General features: G+C 40.0%; 1 protein-coding gene and 1 long non-coding RNA gene across 4 annotated transcripts in view; one reads left to right on the top strand and one right to left on the bottom strand.

Annotated features, from left to right (window-relative positions):
* LOC113022824 (uncharacterized) overlaps positions 1-25,426 on the top strand; it is a 44,528-nt gene that overhangs the window by 2,217 nt on the left and 16,885 nt on the right. The window lies entirely within an intron of this gene.
* The window catches only part of tafa1b (TAFA chemokine like family member 1b), a 125,179-nt gene continuing 109,598 nt past the window's right edge, over positions 9,846-25,426 (bottom strand). For 2 of the 3 annotated variants that reach the window (XM_026168676.1, XM_026168674.1), the window contains exons 4-6: positions 20,878-21,002; positions 18,464-18,555; positions 9,846-13,555 (exon numbers count right to left, since the gene is read on the bottom strand). In XM_026168676.1, the coding sequence (XP_026024461.1) occupies positions 18,529-18,555; positions 20,878-21,002 (152 nt within the window). In that variant the 3' untranslated portion in view covers positions 9,846-13,555; positions 18,464-18,528. The remainder of the gene's footprint in view (positions 13,556-18,463; positions 18,556-20,877; positions 21,003-25,426) is intronic. The other variant, XM_026168675.1, reaches the window with a different exon arrangement.

Here is a 25,426-nt window from a genome sequence, read left to right as displayed (position 1 = left end):
GCAGCAGTTGTGGGAATTTCTTGTTCTATCTGAGAATTGTTTGGCTTGTTGGTAAGTCCCACAGTAATAATTTTAATATTTTATGAACTAAATTAAATTTCCTAACAACAACTAAATACATGCCTAGCAATTAAATGTTAGGCATATATTTATTGTTTTGCAGGTTTTCTATTAACTCGTGCACACTGTGCTGACCACTAGAGAATACTCCGCCTATATTCACGTGTTAGTGCAATTCACATCTAAAATCTGGTTTATTGCTAATTTGGTAAGCTATAGGAAAACAAAGTCTGACATGTATAAAGTACGGTATATGTTTTTGGATGCTATTTAGGTTTACATTTAAAACATATTAAGAAAAGAGTAATAGTTTAATTTTGGCTATCTTCTAGATTTAAAATGATGGTTCAACAAATCAGATTCAAAGGTGACTGTCAAACAGCAGAGGTAAAATAGGCAGACACATTCAGACACTTTCAGCCTGGTGCACACTGACTGCACACAGTAGCAAGGAAGATGCTTCCTATCAAAGGGCTTTAGACTAGTGCTTTCTTTTCAAATTATGGTCCTTTAAATCACGAGACATCATAATTCAAAACACACATCCTTATTTGAAGCGTCAGAGCTCTTCTCTTCACTAAAATGAGTTGCTTTTTAAGTTGACCTTTTAGTGTCTGCCAGCAAATCTTGTGCATCATTGCAGGAAGCTGTTGGAAGCAATGGAGTGAGTCCTGACTTGATCAGACTATGTGTCTGCCAGTCTGTCTGTCTAGCAGACAGGTATATTGACTTTCATTCATAAGACATATCTCGCCGTTTGCTCAGGGTAAATGTTAGCGCCATGACTATGCTTGACTGATGCTGAATATCTCTCTCAAACCATAAGTAAATAATACCCTCATGAGAAACCCTGGTTAGGTGGCTACTGGCTGTCAGTGGGGCATTCACACCTCTATTACATCTGGCAGGGCATGACACAACTCAGCCTGTTATTTACAGCTGCTCACATTCTGCATGCTGTATTTCTGACAGTCTGGAAGTTCTCCAGCGTCATCCATTTCTCGGGGAAAATATGGAAACAGACAATATTTATCTACTCAATAAATTTACTTAAAGTTACCATCACTTGCTGGACAAAGAAACCATTTTTTTTTCTGTACACTACCACAGTGGGTTTTAAATCAGCCAATCCAGATGTGATTGAAATGCAGATTTCAGCTTTCACTCAAAGGGTTTTACAAACATTTTCTATTAACCAGCCCAGAAACACCAAACGGACACAGACGAAACCCAAAGTGGATGATGACAGAATTATTTCTCTGGTTAAGACACACATGTTCACAAGAAGCAAATCAAGAACACTCTACAGATACATCTAGCACCTTCAGTCACTGCTGTCTACAAACAAGAGACACGGTCATGAATGGAAGTGCAATAAGGTGTAAACCATCGGTTACACTCAGGAACAGGAAGGTCAGACTAGACTTTGTCAGAAAACATCTAAACGAGCCTGCACAGGTCTAAAGCATTTTTTGACAGATGAAAGCAAAATTAATTTGGATCAGAATGATTGGAAGAGAAAAGTATGGAGAAAGGGAGAAAGAACCAAAACATAGCACATTATCTGTCACATATGTAGGTATCATTATTGAATGGGAATGAAGGGCTGCTGGTGGAACCAGGCCACTGGTATTTATTGATGATGTGACTGCTGCTAAAAGTAGCAGGATGTATTCTGAAGTGTACAGGTCTATACTCTCTGCTCAGATTCTGCCACATTCTGCAAAACTGATCAAGTTCTCAGTGCAAATGCATAACCTGAGTTTCTCAAAGAAATGAGACATTCTTCAATGGCTAAATGAGGCATGTTATTATCACCAACAACAGCAATAATAATAACAATAATCACCATCATAATCATATTGAGTATGTTAGTTTGTCTGATTCAGCCTCTGTAAATGGGGGACTGTGTATAAATAGGTCTGTAATTCTGAAACCTTGTCAAACTCTTGAATTAAAGTTGAAACTAAAACGTGAATCACATCTTAATTATTTGACTTAAAATTCAGTGTGACAGTGTACAGAGGAAAAACTTCATAATTTTGTCTTTGTCTCGCAATATTAGGGATCTAAATGTAAACCCATCTGTTTGTTTTTTATATCCTCTCACTAATATTTTGGATTATTTCTAGCTTGTCAAAATCAAATCATCAATCACTTTTTATTTAAACCCAGGTGTCATCCACATACCCTAAACAAAGACTTGCTGGTGTTTCAGGGTAGGATAACAGAGGACTCTTTTCTGCTTCTTCCATGTGCAAGTTGTACACACTGGGTCAACTGGGGAACCCATGGCGCACCCATGTTTCTTCCTGTAGTGCTAACCATGGTATGTGAAATAGGTGGAATGAAGACACAGATCCAAGAGCAAACACACTTGGTCAGTGCTGAGAGTGGTCCTGTTGCTGAGGTGGGGATCATCCTGTCATCTCTTACGCACTACCTCCACTCCTTCAGTGACTGGAACACAAGTGAAGAGAGATGTAACATCATACAAGCCCATGAGAGTACATCTTTCACCATCTTACAATGCTGTCATTGCAGCCATTCCCCAACTCTCATTGATCAATTGCCAGTGATCAATGGTCTTTAATCAGTGGTTGTTGACGAATGGTCGTGACAATTTGCATATTAATGATCAAGAAACTGACCTCACAGCCCATTGTTCATCAGCGGTGCTAGATTCAGTCATTGTGGAAATGTATAAGGTTGAGGAAACCTGCAGTGAGCTGAGACTGAAGAAGTCACTTGGATGAGTGACAAAACACTGAAAGCGCTACGTCCAGATGAACAGAATCAACTTTTGGGGATTTACTTACCTGGATGATTGAGTATGCACCAAGATATGATCTCAAATGGGTGTAAAAAAACATCCCCTGTCATCTTAGATGGGTTTTAATAAGTTCTTGCATCTAATGCCTAAACTAAAAAAAAAACACCTTTTTAAATCTCTGCTCAGGGATCATTGTCAAATTACTCGTAGAATGTCCACCAAATGTATATTTTATGAATACGTTGGAGAAAGGCATTTGTGGTTTTCAAGTCATACTTTAAATGCTAAAGACATAAAACCTTGTGGGTGAATCCCAAATATTGTGAGTCCACTGTATTCATGCTTACAAAAGGAGGTTTTCTTATCGGCCTAACTGCAAAGACACTTGTCGGCACATCTTTGCAAGTAAGTGGATAAGGAAAGCATAAATGTGTGAAACCCAGCTGTTTGTGTAGTTGTATTGTGTTTTATTTTGTAATGTTGTTTAGTGGTATCGTGACATTGTTCTCAATCCAGAGAATAAATGGTCCCAGAACAGATAGGGAAAAAATGTAAAAAAAAAACAAAACAAAAAACAGGTAGGTAAATTATTCTCCTATTGCTTAAACGAAGGATAAGTGTATTCAGGTTAAGCAATAACTAAATGATTAAGTCTTTGATTTATTTAACATGCAGATTCAGCTATCATAAACCCACAGAATTTATTAAAATTGCACAAAAAATGTATTATCTATATTGAATCGAAATGAATGGAAAAAAAAGCATATCCGCAACTTTGCTTGTGTCTGTTTTTCAGTGATAAGGCATGAAATAAAAATTAGTGGGCAAGTAAAAAATGTAATATTGTGTTGAATTCCGTCTGGAAGACTGTCATTGTCATTCTACTTTCTGAGAATTTCTTTGTGAAAAGTTTCTGATCCAAGAAATAGTCAATACACTTTCTGTCTACATCACACAGAAGACTTTGTGTTAAATCCTGAGAAATGTCTCTCTATCAGTATGTAAAGAATATGCAGCACTGTAGGTGTGTCTCAGCACAACCTTGAGATATAAAAGAAGGAAACTGCTTAAACACTTGCGACATGTGTACAATACTCTTCTGTTAGGAAATATCATTAGTAGCATCTACATTCAGTTATGAAACTTATATGACTTCCCAAGTTGGAATCAACTGACTTGGACTTTTGCCATTCTGAGGCTTCATTGCAGCCTTTTGGAGGGCTGGTTTCACTCTCCTGGGTCAAGCCATGGCCCTTCCCAGTCTGCCCATGTAGGATAAAACAAATGAAGGGGAACTAATGGTTTAACCACAATTGCAGTACTCTGGAATTTTTGGAAATTAGTATAGCAGTGTATTGTGGTGCATTTGCAAGTGAACAATAATTTTTCTTGCAGCTGCATTCAGTCCCCGTATTTGTTTGTGCTTGTATGCGGTTGAATGCACGCGGCATAGACACACAATAATGCATTGTATGTAAATTCAAGTAACCCTGCATAGTGTGGGCACATACAAATGACAGACACAATATCTAGGACAGCTACACTGGAATTCAGAACACAGACTCAAATGAACTACGACCTCAAATATTATCATAAAGTGTAGATATTGCAAAATTGATCGAGTATTTCTCAGTCAGCCTTTGTGAGGCAGAGGGGTTCAACCTGAGGTTCATGCAGAACATCGCAGTTTTTCTCACAATGATCAAGTTAAATGCAAAGCGGTTGGGTTGCATTGTATACAGATGTTCTCGATATTACGTGTACTCTCTGCAGGTGTAAACACAATTACAAACACACTCGCTCCCCCTACCTGTCCCTCCAAATATAACACAAATCAATTAGAATTCACTTGAGAAATTAATTACCTTCTGTTTGCTTCCCTCCACTAAGCTTTTCATCAAGCATCACTGGGAGAGAGCAGGAGGTGAACCGGATCTTATGATGACAGCATAGCAACATAGACATTATGGTCTGCCAGAACTGTGCTTTGTTTTGGATTGCCATTTTGACTTCACACAGGGACGTCTGCGCTCCCCATTGTTTACAACATTCAAAATTGGTGATCTGGCAGCTGTATGATATTCGTGGCACTTTTCATGTATGAAAACCAGGCATTATCTCGGCTTTTGGTTTACACTGCATCTCTCCGCTCCCTCCCTCTACTCTGTAATCACTGGCTTTTCAGTTGAAACAATTATAAACACACATCATTGAGCGTCATTGCATAATGTCGTTGGACATCGCGTCACAAGAAGAGACCATAACCTAGCCCTTAATCTCTAAGCATGTTGAAATCTTATGATTTCTTATGTTCCTCTGTGCCTGCGAGTAAGAACTGCGGCACTCATCTTCTGTTTTGGTGGCTCAGTGACTAATGCCTCGGCCTTATCTTTTCCTCTTTCAGTGCTTCGATGTGTCATACAGTGTTCCTACCTTCTTAAAAGATCACATTATATCTGGAATGTAGTTTGATTTTTACCTCCACCTACATAAATGACTATACTTGTTGCTTTATGATGGTGGTATGTCCAATTATGGATTAATAAGAATAATGTAACATCAGAGGCTTTGATTAAATTACACTCAGTCCCCTGTCAGCGACTTTGTCACAGGGCTATCTATCCAAAGTCTCCTTTAATCTGATTGCTTCATGTGGATCACAAGTGGATTTTCGTTACTCTCTCAGCCCCCACTTTTCATGTTTTATTAATGTCATATGCTGTCGAGTTGGGTTCTCCTAACTGACTTACCAAGTCATCCTTTTCCTTGTCACAAATCAAATTAGCCCAGGCTGTGATTAATCATCAGGCAGAGCACCCAGTGAAAGGGGGCTGACACCTTATTAATTTCCTTAATTACATCTTGTATTAGGTTTCAGAATCGTCCCGTCTAATTATGCCGCCTTTGACTCCCAAGTCTTTCAACCTGGCTACACAAATAATTTGTGCAACCAGGGGTATTTAAATGGATTTCATTTAATGTAGGCACATGTGATTAATGTAATAAAGATGGGGACAGGAGCGAGTTGTTGAGGTGGAAGATGGTGTAAAATTTGGAAAGCTAGGTTACACGTAAAATGGGCGTTATATCATCTTGTGAAGTTTGAGTTATATTTCCAGTAATCAGTCTTCACTGTAACACTGATTTCATTGCTTTATTAAAGTGAATAAATCGCTGTAATATTGCTGGAAGGTTGTTGTTAAGATAGATTTGAATGTATATAAAAGAAACTATTATGATCTGTTTAAGCTCACATGTTATGTTACATGTTATTGGCTCCACAAGTGACAAAACACGTTTTTAAAGGCTATAATTTCCTTCAGATGTAATCTGGAAAATACTGGTATATTGCTTTTTAGGATGCAGTAAAACAAATATCTGTCTGATGCAGCAGAGAGCTGCGCTTTCGGGTAGCGGAAAATTATGAATCAGCTAAATGATCAACGCATTTTATATGAGCTCATGGATAGGCTTGCAGAGCTTTGCTGCCACTGTCATTATTTGTGTTTAGAAGGCAATTCTGGAGGTGCTGAAATGAAAAAAAGAGATTATGTGCCTGAGTGCACGCACTCTGCCTATGAATCATAGGAGAAGGACTGTGCTGTTTAATCGATGACACATTCCAGGCATTCATTTACTAAGTTGTTCATATGGGGAACGACTTTAAGTAGTTTTGCTCTGAGCACTTCAGGAAAATGCACTGCCAGTGTTACACGAAATGAGAGCAGTGGCAGGGGACATTCCTGTAACAGCCTACAGCAGACTGCACCGGGGGATCACAGCTTCTCTCTAGCTGAACCTTATGCACTAATGGTTCGCCGCACTCAAAAAACCCAGCTTTATTTAAAACACACATAACGGCTGATGTCATTTTTATTTTATTTTGGCTTTATGAAAATATAAAAACTGCACAGTAGATTAGACAAGGCAGTTTCACAGCACTGGTCGAGTGTGCACTGAATGTCTCTTGATTAGGATATACGATGAAACCCCCCCAAAAAAACCCTTCCTTCATATTTCAGCAGCTCTATTGACTTTGTCAGTTTGCATTATGAAAGCATTGTGTCACCTACAGGTATTATGTATACACAGGCCTATTTGTCTTCTATCTACTGTCTGCGAGGGAAGACAGACCGAGAGTTAACTTTGCGACAGCTCCCAGAAAAGCTAATACAGAATAAAGATATGAAGAAGCTGTTGTAGGGATGGTGTGGTGTATAATATCAGCTGACATGTAACTAACTGTGAATGTGAAAGTGGTTGCAGCTCACTTAGATTATGAAACTATATGAGATAAAAACAAGATGTCTTAGTAGACGGCACAGAGCCAGAGGGCCACGAGCTGTTTCTAGCTAATAGATCCACGAGGGACAAGAAGCGAACAGGGCACTCGTTGGATGTTATGCATTGTGGCCACGTTAAGTTTGTCTGATTTTCTGTAGCTGTCGTGGTTGTGGTCAGTGGATTGCATTTATATAGCATATTTTTGGTGTTTTTCTTACTGCTCAAAGTACTTTAGGCTGCAAACCCCAATCGCATAGCACTATAAATCTTTAACCACTTTGTATATCTCACATTTACCTACAGGCAATTTAGAATCGCCAATTAACGCAATGCTCTTCCGACTGTAGGAGAACACTGGATCACCCAAAGGAAACCCACACAAGTACAGGGAAAGCATGCAAACTCCACACAGAATTGCCCCAAGAAGGTTCAAATCAAGAAGCGACAGTGCTAACTACTACACCAGTCTTCCACCCTGCTGTACAATACCATAAAGGCAAGCCATATAGAGACGTAGATCTTCCAAAATGCTATGCTATTTCATATGAAACATACAAATATGAGAGTCTATTGCTTAATTTATAGGCTAAGTCCAATAACTTCCTTTTAAACCTATAAATATGTAGTTGGAAGCATTGGGTCACACACTGAGATGTTAAAGCTCAGTTGTATCACAACCATGTCTGTGTACAGCCAGCACGTTTGACCATCTATATCCAGTCACTGATGAAGTCTGACCAATAACAAGTATTGTGCCGATGGCACAAGCAGCAGTGTCTCACTTCCAGTGTGGATCAATGGCCGCCGCCTTGAGGCGCAGACACCATTCTATTTGGGATGATGGCTTGGGGGAAAAAAATCAAGGTGGGAAAGGTAACACAAAATAGAAAATACCCTGGCTAGTCATACCCAGGCACTGTCGTGGGAATAACATCTAAATTGATTTCTGCATCATGCTCATCTTAAAATTCCAATCTAGCAGCGAGGTTTGCAATACTGGCTGCTTAGGTAAAGGCATGTGTTCAGCCCCTTTGTGTACTTGTGTGTGTATATGTCAGTTGCCAGGTTAAGGCGATTTTCTGAAGAATGTATGCCACTATAAGGTATGCTTTTATGGCCCAGATAGCACATCATTCACATTCAATTATTAAACAAGATTTCCACACTGGACTACTGGTTGCAATCGTTTTTTAAAGGTATGCCTGCTTGTGTTCTCGGCACTGTATTCAGTCTGAGTTTAGCACCGACGTACTTCATCTGCCGAGGGGAAATGATCGTGTTGAATCTGAATGAGGCATCGTTGGCCCTCCGGGGTGGCTCCGTCTCCTTGTGGCCTAAAGACTGTGTCCTTCACAATCCCTGCTTGCCCTTGTGCCTCTAATTTGCATACCAGAGAAAGAGGCAGCTCATTGGCTGAGAGTGGAATTGGGGAAAGTGGTTCCATCCTGCAGCCATCAGAAAATCACCTTTACCATTAACCCAGACTAAAGACTCTGCTGAGACTGTGCTATATAACCGCTCAGCTTGTACCTGACACAGGAGAGAATAGCAACAATTCACTTTCTGTCTAGTCAGTCCATGGATTTTTATGTGTTATTGTGGATTTTACATACTTGGTGTTCTGCGTCATGCTGTAATCACAAGGATTCACTTTCAAATTCAGAAAAGAGGAACTTTTTGTGAGACGGCCTTGAGACATGATATAATGTGGAAGAGACAGATCAGAGAATGAATATGAATTGTAGCAATTTATTTGTGAAAATGTTTTAAATTTATTAGATTATGGCTTAATCGAATTTTAGGATTTCTATTATTCGTGAAAGCCTGTGTGAGGACAGAGCAAGGACTAAACATGTATTTGGTATTTGGCCTTGGTGTATTACTAGCCTAACGCTAGTCTACAACAGTAGAACTGTTAGTAATTTCCAGTTTAAGATTCAGTTTGATCATCCAACGGTACTATTTGTTCAAATTGAACCCACATTTACAGGATAAACCCAATTGATTAGGAAACTCAGGTAACTTAATGGAGAACGAGAAAAACGGAAATTGCATGAACTCGATGACATGGCAAAACTTTTCAGGCAGTATGTGGGCAAGACAAATGCTCTAGTTTGCCTTTCCATCATCCAAACTTTAGATAAGTTCACTGCAGATATTGTGTGTGTGGGCAGGTTTGGACTGACGGCACAGTGCTTTGTCTCTGGCAGGCAGCCTGGGGGCCAGGCCAGTTGTGAACTGTCTATACAATTGTGGACAAACAACATGAAATTGTATCTGACCTCTCCTTAAAAATGCCAAGGTACAATCTTCTCTGCAATCAAAGCAGCATCTGTCTGTCTATCTAGCAGATAGACAGACAGATAGATAGATCTCTGATATGTATGTCTTTATTTCTTTACTGTATGATGTAATTGAAGCCAACACCAGAAAATAGCTGTGTCGTGTTTACTGGTCTGAATTATAGTACTCTGTGGTGCACTGGACATTTTATGAAAAAAATAACGCAATAAAAAAAAAAACACAAATTCAACACAAACAAACAGCCTTTTCAACCTGTGAGATGTGCTGTGTGTCCTCATCCTGCGTTGTGTCCTGCATGAAAACATTATTTTGCATTTTATAATCATTAAATTTTGAATACTGTGAGATGTACAAGCTAAACTCATGTGACGTATTCGTGTACTCTGCGGCTCGGAACAAGAAGTTAACTCCTCACTCCTTCCAGTTCGGCTCTTGGTCATTTATTCAGAAGTGGCAAACAATTGAGAAACTGTGTGTTTACAGCTGTCCCGCTGTGTGGATTCAGCACTATGAAAAATGCTCTCTGTTTAATGGGAAAGTGTGAACTGTGAAATCTCCCAGGGAGGCTGCTCTGTGACGACATCGGCGCCCCTTGTGGGACATGAAATGTCATCCTCAACGCTCGGCCATTCAGCATGTGCAGCATGATGGATTTTAGTTTGCTGCGTTTTGGGTTGAAATGGGAGACGAAATAAGGTGAAGAAGTGTAAAGGAGCACGGAAATAAATTATCATTATGGCAGCCGCTGACAATCATAGACAGGCTAGTCATTTGGCTGACAAGGGTATTGGTGGTTGGTGGGTACGGTTAAGTGTCATGGGACTAGAACAGTGATGTATTGCATACCCATCAGAGTATGTGCTCATTTGTTACAAACAATGGTGTACAGCAGGGGATTGGTGTGTTTCACTTGAAAGTATGCGGTTGAATCAGTTTCAGCTTGTGTGTGTGTGTGTGTGTGTGTGTGTGTGTGTATCAACTTTGTGTTTTGTCACCACTACAAGTTCTTTTTAAAAAAAGGTGTGATGAACATGTTAGCTGTGACAGTGCTGCCACTGCTCCCATTTGTTGAGTTCAATAATTAAAAGGATTAATTCTGCTCTGTCTGATACTGTGCTATTACATTTCATAGAAAATGGGCCACTGGTAATAATGCCCAAAGTTGCAGAAAATAGCTATCATTGAGGGGAAGTTTTAGTGTCATTAATGATTTTCGAACACTCTTAGTTGTCCAGCTCTAGTGAATGATCATTATAAAGCTGATATTCACCGTGACTCATGGCCATAATGACTGTAATTATAGGCCACAAAGCCCCCACAGGTAAGGAGTGTGCCCTTTCCACAAATTATAGGTTGCTATCCAAAATGATTAAAGAATATGAATGTGATAAAGTGCGAAGACAGAAGTGCCGTCAAAGAGGAGTGAGGCTCTTTATGAAAGCTCCTAAAAGCAGCCAAGCATTTACCTTCTATGCAGGGCAAAAGTTTAGGTTTTACTTGAGATACCCTTGGAAGTTACAAGTGCAAGTTTTATAAACAACACTGGCCGACATCCTGCGCGCACATCTCGGCTGCATGAAAAGGGTTGTCCTTGCTGTCAGGCGTTGATTAGCCATCCAGCGTGATGTGGTCATGGCTGTCTCCCTGTCTCAGTGGGAGGTCGGCAGGACTTGATGGATGTCTCTCTTTTGAGATTGTACAGTCCTGTGGCGTGGGAGGAGGACCTGGCCCCGCTTATTTATTCATGCTGGGCTCCTTTCTGCTTTGTCTAAAATGGTGCAGGACCTCCCTCCACAGCACGACTCCATCATTTCTGGATAGAGCTAAGCAGTGCATAAAAGAGAATGAGAAAAGGCAAAAGGAAAAGCACCTCTTCCGTTTCTGATCCCCAAGCACCTTTTAAGCAAAAAAAAAATCCACTTAGAACTGCATAAGTAGGAAGGGAGAAATCGCTTGATTTCCTACACGAGCACCGAATTTGAGGATAATCTTCACAGTACGTCGTCGCAGGATGTATTTCTCCCAGACTCTGGGTCTAAAATACACACACACAGGGATGTGCGTGTAAAAAAAGACAAACGTTTATGGCAACAAAAAAGCACCCGCAGACAGGTCGTGCATATGCACAAACTCCTCTACTGTTTCATTTTCTTTAGTACAAGCTAAATAAGACTTAAGGACGGCCAATCCCAATAAATAGGAGAAAACAAAGACGGAAATGACCCATTCAGGAGGAGAAAGCAGTCTCTCTCTCTCTCCTTTACTATATTCCCTCATGATTCTGGCAAGACCACTGGGAGATTGATGTCTCTGTCTTTTTCATACCTTCTGTGACTGCTCAGCGAGGCACCGGGCTCCACGAAACTAGCCAAATTCCTAAATGATGAATGTACACTAGTGCATCCACTGGGACAAGAAACGAATCTAATATCTGCCGAGAGAGGAGGTTGATATTGAAAATCATCTGGAATTTTGCCTGGCCTGATATTGGAAATCCTTATTCTAATTGCATGAATGAATTGAATGCTCTGTTTTGATAAATCCACTCTGCCAGCAAGGGAATTGTATAAATGAAGCATCACAGATCCGTTTGTGTTTACCGCATGTGTGTGTGTGTGTTTGTGAGTGTGTCTGTGCCCGTAAGTCATTTTCATACCCGTCCTGTGCCGTTCTTGATTGCTTGTTTACTCAAGCAAAAACTCTGTTCACAATGTTAACATATAAAATAAATGAAACTCTGACGAGATCTTCCACCCACATATTACAACATATCAAATAGTCGTAAGAGGAACATTTTTCAAAATATCAGTCACCTTATGGAGAAATGGGAGGCAGCATATCAGTATAGAAAACCATTTTTATTTCTCATAAGGCTGTCCTGTAATGTACTTATAGCTACTGGGGGATAACTATGTTTCTCCTTTGTGACTAATACTTTCTCACTGTCACTTTGAATAAATCATCTCTCTGGTGTGTGTAAGAGGAACATCTACATTACAGACACTCTCACCCGTGACCACTCTCCGCTGCAGAAACGTAATTGTCCTATTATGGTCAGAGTTTCTCTGATGTGTCTGAGGGGAAAGGTCACGGGTGGGTGTTGCTGCTTTCTTTAGTGAGGCAGTTCTATACAGTGTTTTCCTCAGCTTTACTGAAACAACAAGCGCTTTCTGGAGTAACCAAACAACATTGCTGAATGACAAAAGTGAGCAGAACTTATTTTTATGATTCCGTTGTGGCTTTTTCCCCCAATGCGAAGCAGTCCTAGACACACCGCACCGTGACGACAGCCTCTGGCTCACGTTCAAGGGTTATTCAGGATTCCAACACGGGCTTGAAATCTGTAAATATATTTTTCAGCTTCTTGGATCTGTCAGCTTAACATGTAATGTATTTATATATGTGTATATATACACAAATTATCTTACATACAAAGAAAAGAAGTGCTCATGAATTTACACTGGGCATGCCCACCAATAAAAGTCAGAATGTTCGTCGTGGAGGATGAGCGTGAGGCCATGGGGTTGACCCTAAAGCCTCTCTGAGAGTCTTCATTAATCGACCTTTCTAGCGGTAACAGCTGACAGTTTCCTCGGTGCAGCCACAACAAAGCGATCAGCCTCAGGTAGTGAGTCAAATACAAATGCTTTCCACACAGAAATAAAAATAAACCGACGTAATTTCCCCCAATGTGCCCTCAGTTCCACAGATTCAGGTTCAGGTCTATGAAAGTTTGCCAACAAGTTCACCCTCAGATGGGCGGGGAGAACGTCTTCAAATTATGTTTTAACAACCTCTAAATAGCCCCTGCTAAGCTGCTTCAGTTCTGAATAGGGAAACAGAGTGAGGGAAGAGTAGGTCAGAAACTGGCCACAGCTGTGTGGAAGAGGAGAGTCACCAACATGGAGCTCATTGATCAAACACGGGATTAGTCTGGTTTCAAATCCTTGGCACCACGCGAGCAAAGCTGTTTTATCTGGGTGGATATCCTTTCTATGGTCCCAGGTAATCCAGTCAGTAGCCGTGGATGTAATAGTTTTAGTCCATTCGATGAGAAGAGAAAGGGTACATGAGGGGAAGGAGCCTGGCGCTGAGCCCTGCAATGGGAGCTCTCTGTTAGGTCCTGGGATGAATCTGCAACACAGAGGAAGAAGAGGAGAGGAGAGAAAACACACATATGCTTAGATCGAACAAAGGCATACAAGTGTGTGAGGATTAGACCCCGAGGAATTGCTTCGTTCGCACGTTTAAAAAAAACCCCCAAAAAACTAGGGGAGTCTTTTGAGCTGTGGAGGCTTTGTACAGCCCCGTCTCACCTCCTGATTTATGCTGTGACAGAAAACGGAAAAACAGACAGCTTATATGCTTGGAAACCACACTGAAGATGGAGGGTTATTTGGCATTTTTATGTGTACCAGGATAAATCAGCAAAATTCTTTGCATAGGAAACCCTGGTGTGTTTCCATGCTGTGCATGTCTGCTTCATGGTATAATTTTTAGCATATTTTTGCCTTTAACATTGAGCAGTTTTGCAGGCCCCCTCACAGCCTGCTGCAGCACCTTCATTTGAACCTTAATAGTCAGCCAGCCAATTTCAAACGACCTGATAAAATAACGTTGGCTTTTCTAAATGGGATTGGGGGCCCCTGCTGTGGAGTCTGAGCTGTCTCGCCATGACTCTGGTTCAGGGACTCTTATTCAGCCCCAGTTGCAGATCTGGACACTTTTCAATGCTCCGTTGTACAGCCTTGAGACTGCTATTGAAAGTCCTGCTTTTCAGCATCCTGCTCATCCTGAAGCTCAATAAAAACGGTGCGCACGATGTCTGCAACAGTTACAGTTGTCGAGTTCCTTAATCTCTTTTTATTGTCGCAACAAAAGCATGAAAGAGTTTCATCACATTTCTGACTTATGTTACTGCTTTAAGAGTTTACATTAAAGAAACATCATGTTTCTCGCGCACGGCGGTGCCAATTAGAAATCCCATAATCCTCTTCAACAAAGAAACACACTCATGGCATTTCCAGCAGTCTTGGCAGGTGGCAACCAGGTGTATGAATTTAATTATGGAGGGTGCTGTGTTGGACTCTGTAATCTCTAACTCACAGTCAGAGCTCCAGTAACTTGTACATGCCAGTAAGCAAGCCATGTGACTTTGTTAGCTGTCCTTCCTCAGTAACAGTAATGTGCACCTATATTCACTCATTCCATTTATGAGGAGGTCTTATGATTAATATCTGAAACCATACGAAAACATGTGCATCTGAAAATATAATGCAGTGCAGCCATAGCACCGACAGACTTGTTATTGACTTGACAGAATAATTGAATGCAGCGGCAAAGTAAGAATTTTAGCAGGCCATTTATTTCATCTTTGAGCCGTAATTCAATTTTGTTGCAAAACACCGATTTGACACCAGTTGTAAATGAACATCAGCTCATTTATGCAATTTTCAAGAGCCAAGAATCATCCATTATTCTGCCTTTCTTCCCAGCAGAGTGGTGGATTTTGTCTTCAGGACATTTAGTATTTAAAAAATATATATTTAAAGATTTTTTTCTGGTTTCTCTGCAACATTTCTGGCAGATACCTTAGTCTGGGGCAGATATAGACAGTTTTTTGTTGACAGTATTTCAAGAAAATCTGTAACGTGTCTTCTTTTTAAAACATATACCAGATATTAATGCATTATCTGTATAAACTAACAGTAGAAGGAAAATATATTTAAAATGTCAGCTGAACACAGAATTGTTCATTCCAAATAATGTTCATTTTAGCATCTATTTTTTTAATATTTTGTTTACTTCTTTTATAACTTATATGCGGTCAGTTGCACAATTGTAAACATTTCATGTAAAGAGAATTTTATAGATTTTACTTAAAGATGCAAATACAACTTCTGGAAAAAGTAGCGTGTGAGTGGTAACAATCACACTGACTTATTTGTGTTTTAGGGATTTTTTTTTTTAATGCAGTCATTAAATCGTCTGACAGGAACAGCAGGATTGATGTAGTCACCTTTTTAACTCTTTTGAATGATTCACCGCAGCTGTTATTATGTATGCTTTAAATAGCTACTCGGATTTAATATTTCCTCCTCCGGGTCTCTTTCTCTGTATAGATTCTCAATTTTTCCCAATGATTTTAAACACTTTCCCCCCCCCCCCCTCTGGGCTCATCTGTCCAGCATTTGCATATGTATGATCTACTGTCTGGTGACATATCAAAATTACCTCTGCCAGAACAAAAGCAGTAACAGGTTACACCACTGAGGATCACTTTCGGTCTGAAATGCAATCCACCAGAGGTTTGTTAGCGGGAAGAGAAGGGTTGTATGCAAATGTCGTCATTTCAACCCACATATGCATGTAAGAGCAACTAAAAGTGTCCTCTGTTCTTTTTTGTCCCCTTCAAGCAAACAGTGCAGCGAGCACAAGTGGAACGCTCAAGGATTTCCTGCCTGTTCCCATCTTTGCTGGCAACTTAGGTGTCTGCATTCTAATTTGCTGGGTGCATTAAATTGCAATTTGCTCAGACTTCAGTTAGTAAAAAGACCCAAGGACAATTGCCTTAACAAAAGGATTTAGTGCAAACACAGCCTACCCTTTCCCCTTTCTTGTTTAGTGCTGAACAAATCAATCATGCTTGCTCAGAAACCACTTGAAATAGCACTAAAGAGGACCCTCTGAAAACAGAAGACTCCAGACAAGAAAATACATCAAGATCCATTTAATGTGACATTGACAATGGATAAAGAAAAGCAAATGAACATAAATTAATCAGCAGCACTTGGAATGAACTCCTTCACCATTACTATGTATAAATATGTCATAAGGATGACAATCTGGGCACTTTTGGGAGTCTGAACCGCATCTGTCAGCTTAGAGTCTCATCCTTTAACAAAGTGGATATCTCAAACAATGCACTGTTTATGATTAGTTTATAATTTTTCTGTTTGTCATCGTGATGACATTATACAAAGCTGAAGGAGAAAGAAGCGTTGTCAGGCTCAGAGATGGAACGAATCATTCCTGGGTGAAGCTGGACTGTATGCGGCACGGCCGTTTGGAGTTCATTTTGATCAACTTCAGAGCTCGATCTCCCGATTTGACAAATTAGATGGTGAAGCATCTGCTGGCAGGTCACTTTTGCTCTCGGGCTATCTCACAGATGGGCTACATCCTGTCACAGTGTGTTATTTTGCTTGAAAAAGTGCCCTCTGCTCCTTTTAATAAGGGACTTGCGGCACACTGAACAGCAAGTAAATCATGTCAGACTAGCTGGAGATGGAACACACTGAAAAGTGTGAAAGATGGTGCTCCACTTAAATGTAACGCTTTGCACTCACTAATCTGAACACTAGTGGAAATATTGTGTCTTTATACAGTTTAAACAACTTCTGTAGATGAATAAGAAACGTTTGCTGCAGTGTGAAATCACTAGAAAAAGTTCAAATTCATGGGATGCGGGATGACGCTCGTATTAGATATGTATCACATTCTCGCTTTGATAGTGACAACATATTGATATTCACTCTAGTACACTAACAATGAGGTTATTAAATGGATGTAATTTTTTTTCTCGCTATCATCAAACGGGGAGAAGAATGAATAAGAGAAAAGATGCTTCGATTACAGCCTCTCTCATTCTGCCTGTCTCTTTTAAGGTGTGTAATTGTTTGGAGGGAGCAGAAATGGATTGATCTATTTAGCCAGTGGAGCGGGTAATGCAGATCTATGGTGGGCGAGTGTTTTGGAAGGTGCTCCCCAGCCTCGCTCTCACTGTGACTTCCACAAACAATAGGGCCTGCCTTGTCTGCTGATACAGAACAGGCAATGAAGGGCTCCCTCTCTGAAAGACATAAGGAAAGAAAAGAAGAAACATGGGTGTCAGGCACTGGCTTTTTGCTTCTTGCTTCTTACTTTGAATGCCAATTTTTTGTGAACGATGATGATGATGAAGCCTGTCTTTGGCTGTACATGTACGCACGCCTGTCTCATTGTGTTTCACTTGCGCGTTTCAGAACCAAATAAAAACTTCTAGGTGGAACAAAATGACTAGGAAAAAGAAAACACGCCGCTGTGTTGTGAGTTTGGTGGCTTGTAAAGGAACAAATACAAATGAGGCAATTTGGCCTGAGAGGCAGGTGAATGAGGAATGTTGATTAAAAAAGAGAGCAGAGTGCAGGATAAAAGCCCTTTCATGTAGCCTGTGGGCTATGCTGTGTGCTGATAGCTGCTTCAACAAGACCCTCTGAGGGGGATCAGGACATCAAGTGGCCTCTGATAAGAAGCCACACAACGAAAAGGGAAGAGATCTGCCCGCCAGCCTCAGTTGTGCACACATGAGTGTACCCGTACAAACACAGACATATCAAACACATCAAACATGTGCGTGCATACACAACTAGGAGCACACACACATGGAGGAGCAAGTAGCATGTCACAGATTAGTGCCTAATGGGATTGGCAGACCGGTGCAAGGCGCTGTAATCAAACCCACACAGTGGCCGATAGCAAAAAACAGGACATGGAACAAAGGAGGCAATGAAAGGAAGAAGGACAGATCCTGCCATTACACACTGATCACAGACAGCAAGGTTCTGCTAAGAGGCGGACCCGACTCTGTGTGTGTGTGTGTGTTTCTACAGTGCTCTGTGAATGCGCTGCTATAGCATGCTGTATGCATATGTATGTTAAGCCATCTGCGCACTAAACATTTTACTGATACATGAGCCACAGTTTCTGTAAAAAACTTTGCAGCAACTTGCTTATTATTTATGCGTGCTCTGCCTGCGCTTGGTGATAAATATTTACAGTGGGTGGCGGTGCGATCAGTATTTGTGTCACGCCTGCCTAATCATGCACGGCATGTAAACACACACTTGATTATTTCGCACTGAGTATTTGGGTTAATGGGAAGTCATTGAACATGAGTTGGTCCCACTCCTACTGCCCAACACTCAAATGCATACAGTGATGTGAGAGAGACGTGAAAACATAGAAGGAAAAAAAAAGAGAACAGCTTAAAAAAAGACTAACCTTTACAGAAGCAAGAATGCAGCTCAATTTCTGTTGACGCATCCTCTGCATTTTGCTTCCGGAAGCTAAAAAGGGGAGTATGGCTGGGTGTTCTGCAAAGAGAGGGTCAAGAAAAGAAGGACACGTGTGTATTCGGTAGAAAAGCACCTTCAGGCCTGACCTTTTTACGCTCTTCTCTTAAGATTTTGACATTAGACCAAAGCCATGTTACAGTATAGCTTTTCCATCTTTTGTGTGCAGAAATTAACAAACTCGATTTCTGCATCTCAAGAGAGTAAATAAATAAAATAGGATTCACTGCCTCTACTTTACTGTGCCAAAAATCTTGAGCCACCCTGCATTGCTTTATATTTTGTTAGGAAAATAGCTAATAGGTGCAATGATTTATTGAAATCTGCAAACATACATTTAGGACAAAAAAAAAAGCATTTTGTTTCTATGCAGGTATCCTTTTACTGCTCTGGCAATGTGACTGGGATCATTGTCATGCTCGAAAGTGAAGCTGTAATCAATCAGATGCTTTTCCAGATATTATTCCAACATAGATCAAAATCTGATGGTAATTTCTCTTTTAATAATTCCAACAATCTCCAACACCACTAAACCATGACAGAGCCTCCACCGTGTTTTACAGATGGCTGTGGACCCTTACTGTTGTGCTCATTGCTGATACATACTGATGATAATCTGAACCAAATTTGGATTCAGCACTCCGTAAGACTTTTCAGTTCAGTTCTTGTGCAATTTGGCGTACGCCAGCCTCTTCTCCCTGTTTCTCTTCATTAAGATCAGATTATTGACAGCCACACTTCCACTGAGACTGAACATTTCTGATGAAGCTTTAGAGGACAGTAGATCAGCTGAATAGCCAGAGGCATCTCTCAGGTCTTGGCTGGATTTCTTTTCCTATTTCTTAAGGACATTAGATACTGTTCACCTGCTTTTTGGGCCTGTCAGTTCTTTGTTTGTCCTCTACTTGCCTGGTGTCCTAAATTGTTTTAACACAATGCACACCATGTTGACAATAGCACTTTGGGAATGACCTTGTTGGTGCAAAAATATTCTATGCCTGTTAAACCGTGTTATCGTAAGTGTTTTTCATAGTTTTGACTAAAGAATTAGGAAGAAGTCACATGCTTTTGCAAAAGGCTGCTAGTCATAAAGTGTCTAAAGATATGATTTATAATTGGTTCTTTGCTGTTGTCTGCGATGTGGCAATATAATAATATAATACAGATGCGGTTCATATAATACTATTTGGCTGATTTATGAGTCAGTGTTAAGCGACTCATCCAAAACACAAAACAGAGAGCGCAGGTATAAGGGCTGGACTGGAGAATTAGTGAAAAAGAAATGTCAGAAAGCCTGCCCAAGACATTTTTAAATACCTGGCTCCTTTGAAGTGAAATGCAAAGAAATGACAGGTTGCTCAAGACTTTTGAACAGTACTGTTCATAAGATCATTTTAAATCGACTTTCTTCACATTATGCAGTGGGCTGCATTGATACTTCTAGATGCATTCTAAAGAGTAAACCAAGTACTGCACCTTACCTTGACAAGCTGGCAAGACCCCATTCGATCAACTTCTTTCTGAAAATTTTAAGCCTGCGATGGCTGTGAGGGGCCCCTTTGAAAGCTTTATGTCTATTTGCTGGCACATAAATCTACAGAACAACCTTGGGAAGCCCCATGACGTCTAGCCTTCACTGGCTGTTCCCCGTTTCTCTACTATCACATTAGCCTCTGCTGCTATTCAAAGTCATTGTCACCAAGCACTGGAAGGGAGAAAGGGGGTCAATTAAGTGAATACAAATCAGGTGATCAACTTGTCACAGTGCTGGACTGCTGGCTTCGAGGACTAAACTCTGCATTATTTTTGCATACTGCAATCGAAGTGAGTGCGCAAAGCTGAAAAAGCAGTGGAGGAGCAGAGCAGCCATTAACTTTATGTCGTTGACAAGTGTGGCCTGAGGCAGATCCCACCTGTTTGTTTACCACCTGCTTTATATTTATTTTTTTACTACTATGGGCCATTAGATAGGTTGCTTACACTGAACAAAACCAACCTTGTTATAGAGAGGGCACAGCTTTTGGATGAATTTCTTTACAGTGCTATTTCAGCACATTTATATGGGTTTGAAAATCTGCGTTTCAATGTGTGCAGCAGCAGGAAGTTGACAAGTTCAAGAAAAACAATTAAATTTTAAGTTGTCTGGCTATATGCAATGCATTGTGTGGAAACGGTGTAAGTGTGCCGTGTCGTATGGTTGGTTAGGTGTGCATTTCTACTCGCAGCACAGAAATGACAAACACATGCGTGTAAAGTATGCGTAGGATAGCTTCTCTGTATTATGAGAGTATGTGTGTGCATGCAGATGTAGGCAGCTGAACTTAAGTGTGTGTGATTTCTCACCCTTGTGGTCTTGATTTTGTTCCCAGAGGAGCACATCCATCCAGAGTTGTCAGGCAGAGTCTTACACTCTTCTCCCTCCAGACACGGTTCCATCTCACACCACCATTTCCCAATTACAATGGACGCTGTGAAAGATGAGCACAGACACATAACAAAGCAGCATTAGTTTAGACACATAGTTCCCTGCCCTCCAGCCCCGCATCCACTCATAAACTGGACTTCTCTTCTACTTGAAACATGAAATACAGAAGGAAAAAGAAATAACTAAAATGGGAAAAAGATTTATTTGTGCCTGCATGTGTTTCACTTCAGTACAGCTGTTATTGCTGGTTCCCTCCACTCCTCTGCTCTTTGTTTCACTGTGTGTGTTTCCTCTTCATTGTGTGATCCGTGTGCAAAGTTCCACACACAAAGAACAGAGCGGGACAGACAGTGACTTTAAAGTAAAGACAGCCACAGCTGAGGTGGAGAACAGGGAAAAATGAGTGTTTAAATAATAAGTCAAGTGTCAAAATCACAATTGCTGGGATTAAATCTGTAACATATGTACTGTATGTACATATGATTTATCACAAATCCCATTTCACTCCCCTGTGAATGTAATATTATGTTCTCTGTTTGCATTTGTTTCATGTGTCATGTTCAAAGTACGTTACTCATACCTAACTTAGTGGAACCATAGTGGAATTTTCACCAAGAATGAAATGAAGTCCTTGAAAAGGCACTGCAGGCTAGTAATGGTAATGACAAGACTTGAAGAAATGGAAGCAGGATGCATTGAAAAGCAACAAATTCAGTTTGTAAAATGTGGGGATAAATCACTGTTTAAAGGACTAATTAAAAAAAATTGTGTTATTTTCAAGATTGTGTTTTTCAAATAGGCATGGAAAGCATAAAATGTATAGTAACATACAATTTAAAAACACAAGGATTAGTATTCGAAATGTGGGTGGAATCGCACATGCGGAAAACTCCCACACAAACATATTTGGTGTGCAAATTATCCACACAGGCAGAATTGTGAGCACTTACACAGAAGCAGCCACACATTATATTACGAGCATCTCCAGAGGAACATCCAGCAGTGTCTCTAAATGAATATTTTTCCTCCTCTTTGGCCTCAGAGCAATTGTATTGTTGCTGCATGGGTACTTTAGCTGTTGACAATAATGTCTTATACCAACAGAAATTAATCATTATTTTGTTTTGATATAGCTACATTGCATGAAGGGGAGCAATCTCATTTTTAATCAAAACTAATTGCCTCTCATCAACTGAATTCTTCCTCCAGCTATTTAACAAAAGCAAATATGTTCTCATCTTCACAACAAGATGTCTTTCCCTCCCCTTTTCCCATTCCTCTTTCTTTCTCTCTCTCTGTCTGTAGGTACATATATGTTTTGTTTTTACCCAAAGTATATATGGCATGTTAAAGAGCACCATACATGCACTTTCTAACAAGCAAATCTTTTTATGTAGTAATTATGGTAAATGGTAAATGGCCTGTATTTGTATAGCGCTTTACTAGTCCCTAAGGACCCCAAAGCGCTTTACACATCCAGTCGTCCACCCATTCACACACACATTCACACAGAGTGTTAAAAAATTACTTTGTTACTTCTTCTAATTAACTTACTTCAGTCCATATGTTTTTATAGTTGCAAACCACCAGCCTCCTGGGTGTTTCATAGCTTCTGCGTCACTGAGCATTATAGTGCTTATACCATTGCTACTTGCCAACAAACTGCCATATGTAAAAATGCCATATGTAATACAACTAAAAATATCAGTTACTCATTTTCAAATATAGCTCATTTTGCTCTACGCTTCCACATTAAAATCCCTCCTGGTTGTCCCAAGTGCAATACACATTAAAAACTGCATAAATGGGTTTTTCACTGAGAAGCTTCATGCCTTTTGTTTGAGCTTGTCGTTGGTGGTTACACAAAAAACTCTAGTTCTCGCGAACTTACACTGAGGCTCAGCTATTCCTTCCTTTGCCTACGCTTTGATACATGGATTAATCAGGTTACTAAATGCTAATCTTAACCTTACAACCAATAAGAATTTTAAATGGCCATCATCTAAGGCTGCTAAATTATGGAATTTACTTTTCTTTTATTGAATAATAACAAAATCACAAGTTCTTCGCTTGATCTGATTGATTCAAGTGGGTGTGAATGTATCAAATTGATTTTTAAACATAAAAGAAAATACCAGAACCAGCCCAAGCTGTAGTTTAGATTCAGTTGAGCATACGGGGTAACATCCTTCCCTGTGCATTTTATATAGTTTTGTAGTATTTTTGTCTTCTAAATTTTTAAATTCCACTCTAGGTTCCCACTGCAATTTGAGTGGGAACCTCTCTTCAAGTTACTGTAAATCCCAGCACAAATCAAAACCAGTCTTTCAAAGTCAAGCTGTGATTCATTTATTAACCATGAAGTTTGAAAAAAGAAACTTTTTGTTTTTCACACTCCTCCGTTAGAGCCTTCTGACAGAAAAAGTTAAAACTTCAAAGCAGGTTTTCAGATGACAAGTGATCTCTTGTCCCAACAGAAATTTTGCAGCATGCACTGTGCTTTCTTAAATTCACTCTTTAAAGAGCATCTTTCCTTTTATCTTGTTGACGCAAAGAGGACGTGAAGGTCAAATTATTGGGTAAGTACAATGAGTTAAAACTGTATCATTTAATTTTCCAAACCTTGTTTTTTTTTCTGAACCATTTGGAAAATATACTTTTTTTACCCTCCAGCATGTGTTGCCAAGGTTACAGACCAACCACCAATCAATTGTGAGCATGAGCAACATGCCGTCTCTACCTGATGGAAGAAGACTGTTAAAGTGCCGTCCCTCACAGCACAGAGTGTGCTACAGTTCAGTGTGAACCAACACACACATACATATACACCAGAGAGAGACTGGACCACTGCTGTTCAGTAAACTCACCATGTTATGTTGTCTCCTCCTTCATTTTTTCCCCTCCATGAGCCCCAAGAATACTAAATACAGGAACGAGAGCATCCACTAACCGGCTGTAAATTCTCCCTTTGGCTTCCCCTGTGGCTGTTTACCTTATACACTAATTACATGTTGGTCCACCATAAACTGTGCTTCCTTATCTTGGCTTTCTCCGTGTCTTAAATATTTCCCATGTTTAATTATGTTCACATTGAGCTGTTTTAGGTGTCAAATCATAAGTATGCATGAAGCCTTCATTAAGTTGCAAATCAGAACTAGACTTGAGGAGATGTGTTTAATCATTTCTACTGAGTGATGATGATGTGCCGTGGTGTTACCATTCTGCTAGTCCCATCCCGTCACTCCAGAGAGTGAACAGGAAACCAAAAAGTTGTTTTTCAATACCCCAACAACCCAGGAGGATTTATAGCCAACAATGTGAATGCTGAGTTCACTTGAAATTGAAGAACGGTAAAGGAGTGCCTGGCAAAACAAAAATCAATTCCTTTAAACCAAACCAGGAAGACAAACAAAAAACAGGAAAAGGCAGAAAAAGAAAGATGAAGAAAAAGAAGAAAAAACAAGGTGGGAGATTAAAAAGCTGCATCACATGAGAACTGCTTAGCAGTGAATTGACTTTCTTCTAACCCTGAAATGCTTCCACATGAAGTAGATTGTTCATACAGCAGTCTAAAAAAAACGCATTGAATGCAAAAAGTTTGTTTTTCTGTTTTTTATTCATCCCTCAATTTTCCTTTCGTTTAGGGGCAGCTGTAGCTCAGAAGGTCAGTGGCTTGAACCGTGGCTCCTCCAGCGAGGATGTCAAAGTATCCTTGGGCAAGCTGAACCCCAAATTGGCCCTGATGCATCTATTGGAGTGTGAGAGGGTGTGTAAATCTTAGACAAAAGCGTTTGAAGGAATAAAATGAAGTGCTATGGGGTGAATGAGGCTTGTGGAAGGCAGCAGTTTGAGCACACAGCTGGAGCAGAAAAGCACTATGCGTGTACCAGTCCACTTTATTAGTGACTAATGTAAAAATATGCAGTGTTTATAATTAGGGAAGAGCCATAATTCTAGCTGACTGTTCGCACTTGTTACTTGTTGATTATTAATGATTTTTTTTGCTAATTTGTAAATGGTTATTATATTGAAGAACATTTAGTAACACTGATATGAGGCCTCATTTTCAGTACTGTACAAAAGTCTTAAGCTACCCCTCATTTTTTATATTTCGCCAAATTAAAGAACATTTTCAGAAAGAAACTGATTGAATTGCCAGCCTGTCATTGTGAGATGAGGACTTGGTTTACTTTGAAATCCATCTATAAGTTTCAGTTTATCCACCCATCATTTATTTGCCTTTTGGTTTAAAGAGCCAGACTTTATTGCAATTCTTAAAGTGGTCTTTACTGGGTTTCCTGAAGGGCAAAGGTTTTCTTTTGACATTGGCAGCTTTTTCACTCATTGTACCATTTTTAGAAGATTTTCTTTGCCTGTTTTTTGTTTGCTTGTTAAGTTACTTAACCTTAATCTATGAATCACTCAAGAATAAATAAGGCACCTTGCTCAAGGACTGAATCAGTTTAG

Source organism: Astatotilapia calliptera, chromosome 5 (assembly GCF_900246225.1).
Source record: "Astatotilapia calliptera chromosome 5, fAstCal1.2, whole genome shotgun sequence".
Lineage (NCBI taxonomy): Eukaryota > Metazoa > Chordata > Actinopteri > Cichliformes > Cichlidae > Astatotilapia > Astatotilapia calliptera.
The sequence above is the reverse complement of the archived record's forward strand: the minus strand, read 5'-3'. Positions and strand labels throughout refer to the sequence as shown.